This window comes from Staurois parvus, unplaced genomic scaffold (genome assembly GCF_062004578.1).
Source record: "Staurois parvus isolate SC_StPar_1 unplaced genomic scaffold, SC_StPar_1.0 ptg000414l, whole genome shotgun sequence".
Taxonomy (NCBI): domain Eukaryota; kingdom Metazoa; phylum Chordata; class Amphibia; order Anura; family Ranidae; genus Staurois; species Staurois parvus.
In genome coordinates, this window is record NW_028318210.1 from 6,542,590 (window position 1) to 6,554,231 (window position 11,642).

General features: G+C 40.0%; 1 protein-coding gene across 1 annotated transcript in view; it reads left to right on the top strand.

Moving 5' to 3' along the window:
• Positions 1 to 10,241, top strand: part of LOC149454953 (cytosolic phospholipase A2 delta-like) — a 110,751-nt gene extending 100,510 nt beyond the window's left edge. Inside the window, exons 18-21 of the mRNA XM_089686899.1 lie at positions 3,360 to 3,526; positions 7,967 to 8,153; positions 9,086 to 9,279; positions 9,459 to 10,241. Coding sequence (XP_089543025.1) covers positions 3,360 to 3,526; positions 7,967 to 8,153; positions 9,086 to 9,279; positions 9,459 to 9,587 — 677 coding nt within the window. The 3' untranslated portion in view covers positions 9,588 to 10,241. The remainder of the gene's footprint in view (positions 1 to 3,359; positions 3,527 to 7,966; positions 8,154 to 9,085; positions 9,280 to 9,458) is intronic.
• The last annotated feature ends 1,401 nt before the right edge of the window (positions 10,242 to 11,642 follow it).

Here is an 11,642-nt window from a genome sequence, read left to right on the forward strand (position 1 = left end):
ACCTGAATGAAATCGATTCATTCAGGGTTTTTTTTTTTTTTTTTTTTTGTGCTTAGCTGTGATTTGGCCACAGCTAATCACATGACATGTGCATGTGATTAGCTGTGACCATTCACAGCTAGGGAGTAGTATACAATGGATGGCATGAATGAAGCCATCTATTGTATACAACTGTCATGTGACCTGCGGTGATTGGTCATAGCAGGTCACATGGTACCGGAAACGGGGCCGATACTCGGATCTGTCATCGGCCGGCCGTGTCCAAGGTACACAGACAGATCTGCGCGGCTCTGCAAGCGCGAAAAGTGCACATGTGCGGGAGGACGCCATTTGGCGTCCACCCGGAAATCCAATACAGCTATTGGCTATTGGCCGGGCGTGTATTGGTTAAAGCTCAACAATGCTGGATAAAAAATGCTGGTAATAGTGTTTTAGTAGTGTTCAGAAGCATTAAGGAGTGTTTAGGAGCATTAGAGTTTTATTAGAGTTTTTATAGTACATGTAGAGGAAAAAAAAGCTAGAAAAAACCTGTTAGGAGTGATTTAGTAGCGTTTAGGAGCATGTAGCGTTTTTTCTGCTGAAAATACACTACAAAAAAACTCTACTAGACTCCATTCACAGCAGATTTTTAAGCTCCTAGAAGCTGTTATTAGCATTTTTTTCTTCTCCTAGAAGCTAATTAGTGTCCTCCTATGTGTCCATGCACACTACTTTACGCTATTCACATTTTTTGAGCTTCAGCATCTAGGAACAGAAAAAAATTGTTTTTGTACAGTTTTCTTTGGGGGTGTTTTTCTACGTGTACTGTAAAAACACAAATAAAGTGCTAATGCTCCTAAAAACTTCTAAATGCCACTAAAAACGCTATTACCAGCATTTTTTTGTACTCCATGCACATTAGCATTTTTTTAAGCTCCAAGAATGCTGGATAAAAAATGCTGATAATAGCGTTTTTAGTAGCGTTTAGGAGTGTTACTTTATTGGTGTTTTTACAGTACATGTAGAAAAAAAAAGCTAGAAAAAAGCTGTTAGGAGCATCTTAGTAGCATTTAAGAGCGTTTAGCGTTTTTTCTGTTGGAAAAACGCTACAAAAACTATTTTTTTCTGCTCCTAGATGCTGAAGCTCAAAAAACACTAATAGCCTAAAATAATGCGCATGGCCACATAGGATAACACTATGTAGCTTCTAGGAGCAGAAAAAATATGCTAATAGCTTCTAGGAGCTTGTAAAACAGCTAATGTGCATGGAGCCTAGTAGAGTTTTTTGTGGTGTATTTCCAGCAGAAAAAATGCTATATGCTCCTAAACGCTATTCAAAAACTCCTAACAGGTTTTTTTCTAGCTTTTTTTTTTTTCTTCTACTTGTACTACAAAAACTGTAATAAACTCTAATGCTCCTAAACACTCCTTAATGCTGCTGAACGCTACTAAAACACTACTAAAAACGCTATTACCAGTGTTTTTTTATCCAGCATTTTTGAGCTTAAAAAAATGCTAGTGTGCATGGAGCCTTAAAATGTTATACTTAAAGGGGCAGCTTCCTTAATATTGTTTATCACAATTACATTATACTTTTTTATCTTTGGTACCCTTCTATATACTGTATTTTTAGGTTTTTTTGTGCCCTGTGTTCCAACCAAGGCCGTGGATAAGGGGGTACCACCATTCCTCCTGTACGGGGCCCAGGCCAGCAGGGGGGTGAATAAGATGTGGGCAGAGAGGGTGATTGGAACGGTGGGGGGGGGGGGGGGGGGTTAGGCAATTACTGAAACCAATCCGGGGAAAGAGCCCTACAGGGGATCGGTTCCAGTAATTACCTCCCCCTGCCCACGATGCCAACCACCCTCCCTGTGCACATCTGATTCACCCAGCTGCCTGTGCCCCCACAGAGCCGGCTTCCCTCCTCTCCTCTTCACTGGCAGCTGCAAGCACACAATAGGATCCTTCAGGATGTAGAGAGGGAAGGGTCCGATAAATATGTCACATTAACCAGCCTGTTCCTTTCATGAATGAACACAATGAGTGATTGGCATTGATCTCTCACGGTGTTCATTCAGAGCTGAAGCATAGTAAACTGTTTTTTTTTTTGTTTTTTTTTGAAGGGGGCTCTGCCAGGTTGGCTATATGGGACACCATGTTTTCTAACAGCAGCCCTGGTTCCAACTATGCTATGCAGATTTGCTCTATATTAGTCCTGGTGACCAGTGTCCCTGGGACTGAAAGAGGGGCAAAATTCAGGAACGAAGGGAAAAAAATAGACATGGATAACAAAAAATACCTGATAGTTGTTTAACCTTTCCCTACTCTATTCAAACATTTTTGTTAGAATAAGGAATTATTTGAGACTCTGTCGTGTTTTTATTGTTTTTGCTGCCCCTGCTATGGAGATTTTGTCCCACTTCATCTCAGAGCAGGAAGTAATGAGAAATCTCCACAATGAGGACACAGACAAAAAAATAATTTTCCCTTCCCAAAAATGTGTTAGAACTTTTTATTGTTAGAATGTTTTTATTGCTATCAGTGCCTTCCTGTCTTATTTCCTATATGGTAGGCACAGGGACAGAAGGTGAAGGAACATTTCCACTTACAGTATAGGGTCAGTACCCATTTAAAATACAAAATAACAAAACCAGCTTTTGCTATAATAATCACTATTATGTGAGAAATGTCCCCATTAGTGCTTTTTTCTGCCACTAGAAATCCTCTGTCTGATGGTCAGCATCTTTGAATCCTTGAACCCACTGCTTCTGAGCCCAGGTTGTTCTGGACCTGCCCCAGCCTGTAAGTGGACAGTGAAAGGAGAAGCAGCTGTGGTTCTCTAATCCATCTCTTTGCTTTTTCCTCCTATCAACATGTTTATAGTAGTATATGGACTGATTGGCTCTTTGTACTGGTTTTTATCCTCTAGCCCTGTTGTATAGGGACTGCAAAATGCCGATACCAGGGAAAATTCAGGTGCTTGCACCACTTTAAAAATACATTTGGCCTGTGTTCACATATGTGCAGGATGGTTTGCAGTGCGATTTTTAAAGCCCAATATGGTGCGATCTTGTTCAGTGGTTCAGGTGCGATTCCAATGAGAATTGTTCAAGTATTTGAGATTGGAAATTGTAGCTGAACCAGACTGAAAATCACACAGGGCTATTTTTCAAATCGCATTGCGGCTGGCCTGGTTACTGTATGGGAACTGGCTCCACAGAAAAGTCTATATGTGAACCAAGGCTTAATGATGTCATAATGGCTACAGAGCTGCATTATTTTATATCTGCCTAGAGTTCGCTTTTTAATTTTTTTCCATGGTTTCCAAAAACAAAAAATAAAGTTTTCTCATTGACAAGGTGTATGTTTTTGTCTTTTAGATTCCAGTTTAGACAACTTCCCTAACAAGCTCACCCCAATGGCTGACAACCTGTGCCTTGTAGATGCTGGTTACTTTATCAATGCCAGCTTTCCTCCATTACTGCGGCCGGAGAGGAAGGTCGATATCATTCTGTCATTTGATTATACTCTAGATACCCCTCTTCAGGTAAGCACATTGCAACCATTTTTCAATTATCATAATCAAATGTAAGAGATTAAAAATAATATGACTACATGGTTTTCCACAAAGATATTTTATCAGTTGGTTAGATTAGGGTAAAAAAAACTATTAATATTCCTCTTTGTGTGCCCTTTGGGCAGTGGTTCTGACAACCTCTACCTATGGGACGGGGTGGGAGTTGTATGTCTCTCACGTAGGCAGGAAATATAGAAAAAAATCCATTAATAAAATGAACCGCTTCCCGCCGCCCTAGAGCAGAAATACTGCTACAGAACGGCACGGGTGTGCAAAATCACGTATATACCCTACCCGCGCCGCTATTCGCGGCCGCAGCTGTTAATCACCGGGTCCAAGCCGGTAATTACTCCCTGACGCCCGGTGACTTCCGAAGATCTCCGACGGGGAGGAGAACAGTTTTGTTTAATAACAGTTCTCCCTGTCAGCTCGGGCACACTTCTCTGGATGGCTGTGCACAGCAAAGCCATCCAAAGCAGTGTGATTACAGTGAAGCACACTGCCCCCTAGTAAAACACTCCCTGCACACAGTTAGCCCTTTGATCGCCCCTCATGTTAACCCCTTCCTGCTTAGTGCCATTAGTATAGTGCCTGTGCTTTTTTTTTTTTTTTAGCACTGATCGCTGTATTGGTGTCACTGGGGATGTCAGTGACACCAAGTCAGTTCCCCCCAGTGTCAGAATGCCCGCCGCAGTCTAGCTATAAGTCGCTGATCGCTGCCATTACTAGTAAAAAGTAAAAAAAAAAAATCCCAGTATATATACCGCCATCTGTAAATGCTATAACTTTCACGTAAACCAATTAATTTACACGTATTAGGATTTTTTTGTCGCAGGATACATTTTGGCCTAAATTTATGACAAAATTTGATTTTTTTACATTTTTTTTACTGGACATGTTTAATAGCAAAAAGTCAAAAATATAGTTTTTTTTTCTCAAAATTGTTGCTTTTTTTTTAATAGCGCAAAAAATAAAAAACACACAGGCGATCAAATACCACCAAAAGAAACCTCAATTAATGGGAAAAAAAGGACATAAAGTTAATTTGTGCGCAGCGTTGCATGACCACGCAATTGTCAGTTAAAGTAACGCAGCGCCGTAATGCAAAAAATGGCCTGTTCAGGAAGGGGGGTAAATCCTTGGGAGGGCTAGTGGTTAATATCCAAACATGAGAGAGTGAAGGAGGAGAAAGCAGGGAAAAATTCAAGATAGTTTCTGGCTACGGTCTGCTTTAAGCTAACATATCAGTTCACGTTAACTCTATAGTACTATTCATTATTTACTAGCAGTGCTAAGTTCATTGCTTGAAAAAAAATTACGAAATTACATTTGCATGGTGTTCTTTATTGTTTTCAAATGGTCAGCTTATTACCTAATTCTTTTTCCTGCATCTCCTTTTACTGTGACACTATATATTTGAAACCTAATAACATTTTTAATTGTATTTTAATTTTTATTTGTTCAAGTGATCATTTTCCTTTTAAATTATTTGTCTAATATTAAATTAATATACAAATTGTATATACATACACTATATTGCCAAAAGTATTGTCCAAATCATTGGATTCAGGTGTTCCAATCACCTCCATAGCCACAGGTGTATACAATCAAGCACCTAGGCATGCAGACTGCTTCTACAAACATTTCGGAAAGAATGGGTTGCTCTCAGGAGCTCAGTGAATTCAAGCATGGTACCGTGATAGATTGCCATCTGTGCAATAAGTCCATCTGTGACATTTCCTTGCCACTAAATATTCCATGGTCAACTGTTAATGCTATTATAACAAAGTGGAAGCATTTGGGAACAACAGCAACTCAGCCACGAAGTGGTAGGCCACGTAAAATGACAGAGCGGGGTCATCGTATGTTGAAGCGCACAGTGCGCAGATGTTGCCAATTGTTTGTAGAGTCAATAGCTAAAGATCTCCAAACTTCATGTGGCCTTCAGATTAGGACAACAACAGTGCATAGAGAGCTTCATGGAATGGGTTTCCATGGCCGAGCAGCTTCAGCCAATCCTTACATGACCAAGTGCAATCCAAAGCGTCAGATGCAGTGGCTTAAATCACGCCACCACTGGACTCTAGAGCAGTGGAGATGTGTTTTCTGGAGTGATGTATCAAAGCTTCTATGTCTGGCAATCCGATGGACATGTCTGGGTTTGGTGGTTGCCAGGAGAACGGTACTTGCCTGACTGCATTGTGCCAAATGTAAAATTTGGTGGAGGGGGGATTATGGTGTGGGGCTCTTTTTCAGGGGTTGGGCTTGGCCCCTTAGTTCTAGTGAAGGGAACTCTTAAGGCATCAGCATGCCAAGACATTTTGGTTAATTTGTGGGAAAAGTTTGGGGATGGCCCCTTCCTGTTCCAAAATGACTGCACACCAGTGCAAAAAGCAAGGTCCATAAAGACTTGGATGAGAGAGTTTGGGGTGGAGGAACTTGACTGGCCTGCACAGAGTCCCTTTTTTTTTTTTTTTTTTTTTTTTTAAATTTTCAAATCCTTAAATGAACCCATTTCCTCCCCCACCATTATGTCCCTCAATTGTGCATCCTCCTTCTTAATCCACTTCCCTTTGATGCCTTCTTTAAACTCTGTAGACTCTAAGGGCATTAACAGTGAATTAAATTCCCATCCCTTCTGTCTGTGCAATATATCCCAAACTCTTAAAACGTTTATTGTGAACCAACTTGTGCTCTCTGCTAATCCTCGATATTGTGTGGGCACCCATATGATCCTATTTAAATTAGTTTTACTTAGTACGTTTTTCAATTTTAACCCAGCTTTTCCCTTTTGCGTTATGCGTCCAGTCAAAAATTCTTGCCAATATTACCGAGTTATAGTATCTTTTAAAATCTGGTACTCCCAGTCCACCTTTCTCTTCATTTCTACTTAAAATTTCATAACCTATTCTTGGTTTTTTATTCCTCCAAATATATCTTATTATCATTTTTTAAATTATTTTAAAATATGCTTCTGGGAGTTTAATTGGTATCATTTGAAATTTATATAAGACCTATCCATGATGGGGTACCCCTCCCTAGTTTCCTTAGTTCTTCCTTAATCTCATTTACCAATGGAATATACTTTGATTTATATAAGTTTTTGGAGGGGGCAGTTAACTTTATTCCTAGATATTTTAATTCTTTTTCTCTCCAAACGAAGGGAAATGCCTCTTGTATCTTATTTTTCTCTCTATTTGGAAGGTTTATATTTAAGATCTCTTTTTTTGTTGGATTCATTTTTAAGTTTGATATCTCCCCATACTGTTTCAGTGATTTCATTAAGTTTGGAAAAGTCATCCTAGGGTTCCCCACATAGAACAACATATCATCCGCATAAGCTGCCACCTTATGCTCTGTGCCTCCTATCCATATTCCCTTTATATCCACATTATTCCTTATTGTAGACAGTAGAGATTCTAATGACAGAACATATAATAGTGGAGACAGAGGGCATCCTTGTCTTGTTCCATTTAGCATCCCAAAATACTCTGATAGATCTCCATTGACGATGATTGCTGCAGAGGGTATATTGTGTAACTTCCCTATCCATTCTCTCATTCTAACTCCCATCCCCAGTACTTCCAGTGTATCCATCATATATCCCCAATCTACCCTATCAAATGCCTTTTCGAGAGCACCACCACAGGGGTTTGTCTTTTCTACTTTTATGGATGAGGAACAAGGATCTCAAACCGTTATCTCTACCCTCTCTCCCCAGAACAAAGCCCACCTGATCCACATGTATCCATTCAGGCATTAGGTCCTTCAACCTATTTGCCAGAACCTTTGCGTATAATTTAGTATCTGTGTTCAGTAAAGAAATCGGTCTATAGCTTGAGCATTGAGTAACATCCTTTCCTTCTTTATGAATGAGAACTACATGTGCCTGTAGGGATTCCCACCTCATTTCCATCTCTCCCCCCAATGCATTCATATATATTTTTAATTTAGGTACTAAAAGTTCTTTATATTTTTTATAATACCTCACCGTATATCCATCTGAGATACATTAGTCTGGAGAAGATATGGAAAAGAGAGGAGGGGAGAGGGGACGGTGCAGGGGCGGACTGACAACTCATGGGGCCCCTGGGCAATAGGGGATCACGGGGCCCCTGTGTCCTTGCCCAAACTCAAAAAAGCCTATGAAAAAGGAACCAGGGGCATCTCATGGGGCCCCCTACTGACCCCGGGCCCTCGGGCAGTGCCCGAGTTTCCAAATGGTCAGTCTGCCCCTGATACGGTATACTTCATTTTTCACCCTACTAATAAAATAATGTGTTTTTTTTTTTTAATAAGTGATTACTATATTTTCTTGAAGACTTTATTTATCACCTATGAAAATGAAAACCTCTTCAGTGATACTGAGAGGCAGAATAAATTATTGATCTCAATTCTTTCTGTTTACAGTCCGTGGAACAGACATGTACTTACTGTACAACGCAGGGTATCTGTTTCCCCAGAGTATCTCTGAGTGAGGAGGACAGAAAGAAACACAAGGAGTGCTACATTTTTAAAGATGAAGATAATCCTAACGCTCCCATAGTGCTTCACTTCCCTCTGGTTAATGACACTTTCCGAACATATAAAGAACCAGGTGCGTCCTCTTCATTCTATGCCAAAGCAGTCCTTGTGTAGCCGGTGTATATAAAAATTATAGCTGATTGGTCATATGTTTGTTGCATGCATATTTCAGTTTGGGGTTTATCATTCATTATTATTCATTTGATATTCATTTGATTTTCATTCCGAATTTATTTTTTTCTAAAATTGCTACGGTTTTATTAGCTTGGTTGAAATCTGCATGACTAGGTATATAATGTATACAATTTATTTTTTATGCCTGGGTAGGGTTTTTTTTTGTCAGAATAGGTGCAGGAACTCCCTTCTTCAGGTCACCCTTGTCTCTGCCCCCTACCCACCTCTGAGCACTGTCCCTTGGTTCCACACTGTACCCAACACTCCGTATTGCCCCTTTTATATAATAGAGAACCAAGTATAATTTTGTGGTGCTAAGTAATTTGTATGGAAATTATTAATGATAAAAAAAAAACCCTAGTAAAATAGATCACCTGCAGGCAGAACAACAACAATAGACTCCCCCCAACAACCATAGATCTGCAACCAGCAATAACACACCACTCCCTCAATAACAGATCCCTTCTAGCACAAATGACCCCCCCAGAAACATAAGACACCCTAGCAACAAAAGTACCCCTCCATCAACAATAGATCTCCCAGCAGCCAGCATCAATAGACCCTCCAGCACACCCCAGCATCCCTATGACATACTTTCAGTGCTGGAAGTGCCGAAACTGCGCTCTCCCATGTTTTCACTTTAAAAAAACCCTGTGCCTGGGTATGTTGTCAGTGCAAACTGAGTCTTTCCTAATCCATTTCTGCAATCCTAAAAAAGCTATGAACTACTCAGGCAATTCTGAGACTGTAGCCTATCCTCACACACCTTATTTAAATGGTATCAATTTTCTTTAACATGGTATTTAATGGATTTCCTTTATATATTTGTAGGGCTTTTGAGGACTTCAGAAGAAATGTCAGATGGGGATGTGGATGTTACAGGAGCTTGGTCTCCATATTTTCTCACAAACTTTACTTACAGTGAACGAGACTTTGACCGGCTGATGGAGCTGACACAATATAATCTCTTAAACCACAAGGATCTGATCATAAAAGCTCTCCGTACCTCTGTGGAGAGGAGGAAAGCCAGAAACCAGGGTCGGACTGACAACTCATGGGGCCCCCCGGGCAATAGGTGATCATGGGGCCCCTGTGTCCTCGCCCACACTCAAACCACACCCAAAAAAGCCTATGAAAGGTACTAGGGGCATCTCATGGGGCCCCCTACTGACCCTGGGCCCTCGGGCAGTGCCCGAGTGGTCAGTCCGCCCCTGCCAGAAACCTTCAGAGTGGATTGAGCCAGACCCAAGCTCAGCAAAGACACAAACCTGGGCCATTAGAAGATCAGCTGCAAGTAAAGGACAACTCCCGACAAAAGCCATCATACAGCTAAACGTATGCTATGTCAATAGCATTTATAGATATGAATAATATATTTTTGTAAATGGTTTTCTACTTTTGTGTGGTGATATACAGTATAGTATGTAACAATATATTATTTGCTGAAAGATTCATATATTTCAAAAACGAAATGCACTAAATAGGCATTTTGATCAATAAACAATATTTTTTATTTTTTAAGAAATAATCCGTACTGATGAAAAATCGAATCCAATTTGATCAACTCAGTCCTTTACTATGTTGTATTGAACAATTTTTTTTTATTAACAAAATATGTTGGTACAGTCAGTCTCCAGTCCATCAATAATTTATTATTAGGGGTATGGCTAGTATTAGAGGGAAAAAGCAAATATAGCCACAGACTCGAGATTATAAGTGACTATTCCGATAACCAATCATAGATATCATGATTCTTCTTTTCTAAGAGTTGTAGATCCAAGATAGCCATAACATACAAGGCCTCATATTGCACTTTTGTTTCTTCCACATCTGCATTATACTCAAGTCCTAATGTGAGCTTACTGGTAACATTTTGTATAAATGCTTCTGCAGTTGACAATAAAAAATAGTCACTAGCTAGTGGTATTCTCTTACTATATGTATATATTTTCCAGAAATATATACATTATCCAGGCTGGAGTTTACCTTTTAGCCATGGTACATGAAAATCCCCACTCTTTTTCATATTGCTAACCAATATAAACTTCCAATGTACAAAGAATAACTGAGTTGTACTACTATTGCTCTGAATTCTAAAAGGGAGCTGATTGGTTGGGAATCTGTAAAGCAGGGGTCTCCAAACCTTCTAAATAAAGGGTTGGTTTATTGTCCTTCAGACCTTGGGAGGCTGGACTTTGGCCAGGGGGAGTAGAAAATGACTCAGACTTGGTGGTCAGTGTGACCTATGATAAATAGTGGCCTCCACTCATGTTAACAAGGTCCAATGGATTGGATGCTGCTGACTAGTGAGGGTGCAGGCTGCGGAAATGTTCGTCTAGACCCAAAGCATGCTGTAGAAATAGAAAAAGATTACCTGACCGCCGCACACCTCGCCCTGGCCCGAGTGGTTAGCAAGTAAAAACAGCCACAGCTCAATTCATCCAAACCATGCTCCCAACATGTTTTGTCCCGCCCTCAGGTCCTCCATGATTAACTCCTGGGGGTTGGGCAAAACATGTTGGGTTCTTGGCTTTAATGAATGGAGCTGACGCTTGCTATTCACTTGGTGGTCAGTGGGAGTAAAAACAAATTAACATCGTGCATGTAGTAAGGAATAGTGCCCCATGATAGAAGTCAGTGGGAGCAGTTATGCCTCGTCTTTGGTGTCAGTAGGCGGAACAGTGCCCGTTTGTTGGTGTCAGTGGGAAGAGCAATGCCCCAGGTGCTGGATAAAGGCAAACGAAGGCTGCAGTTTGGGACCACTGCCATAAAGGACTGTTCTGGTGTGACTCCTTACCTCTGGACTATGAAGAAGTCCCATGGATTACTATGACTGCAGTTTAGCCAGTGCATCATGATTAGAAGATGGCTCCTGAACATTTCAAATTCCACATTTAAAATGACTGGGATATAGTAAAAATACCTCTTTCCCATAGTCCATGTTACATAATTATCTTGTTGATAGGAAATAATGAACTTTCAGGGTAAAATTTGAATTTATTTTTTTTTTTTATTCAAATATTTATTAAATTTTCACATTTATAATTACATATAAAAAGAGAAAGGAAAAAAGAAAAAAAGAAAAAAAAACAGGGGAACATGAAAGAAGAGCATAATGCATTTCATCTACATTCTCATATAATATTTTTACTCTTATTTTCTTTCTGTTACCTCCTTTTTCTTCCTTTCCCTTCCCTCTACCCTTATGCCCTACCCCATCCCTCCTCCCTCCCACTCTGCATTTTTCTCTTACTTCCATCTATATAAAATTAAGAATCTTCTCCTGGCATTTCTTCATATATATTCCTATGGTGTACAAAATCTTCCCATTTTTCCCATCTCCTGTTATATATCTCCATCTTATCTTCCTGGGTATAGTATAGTTTCT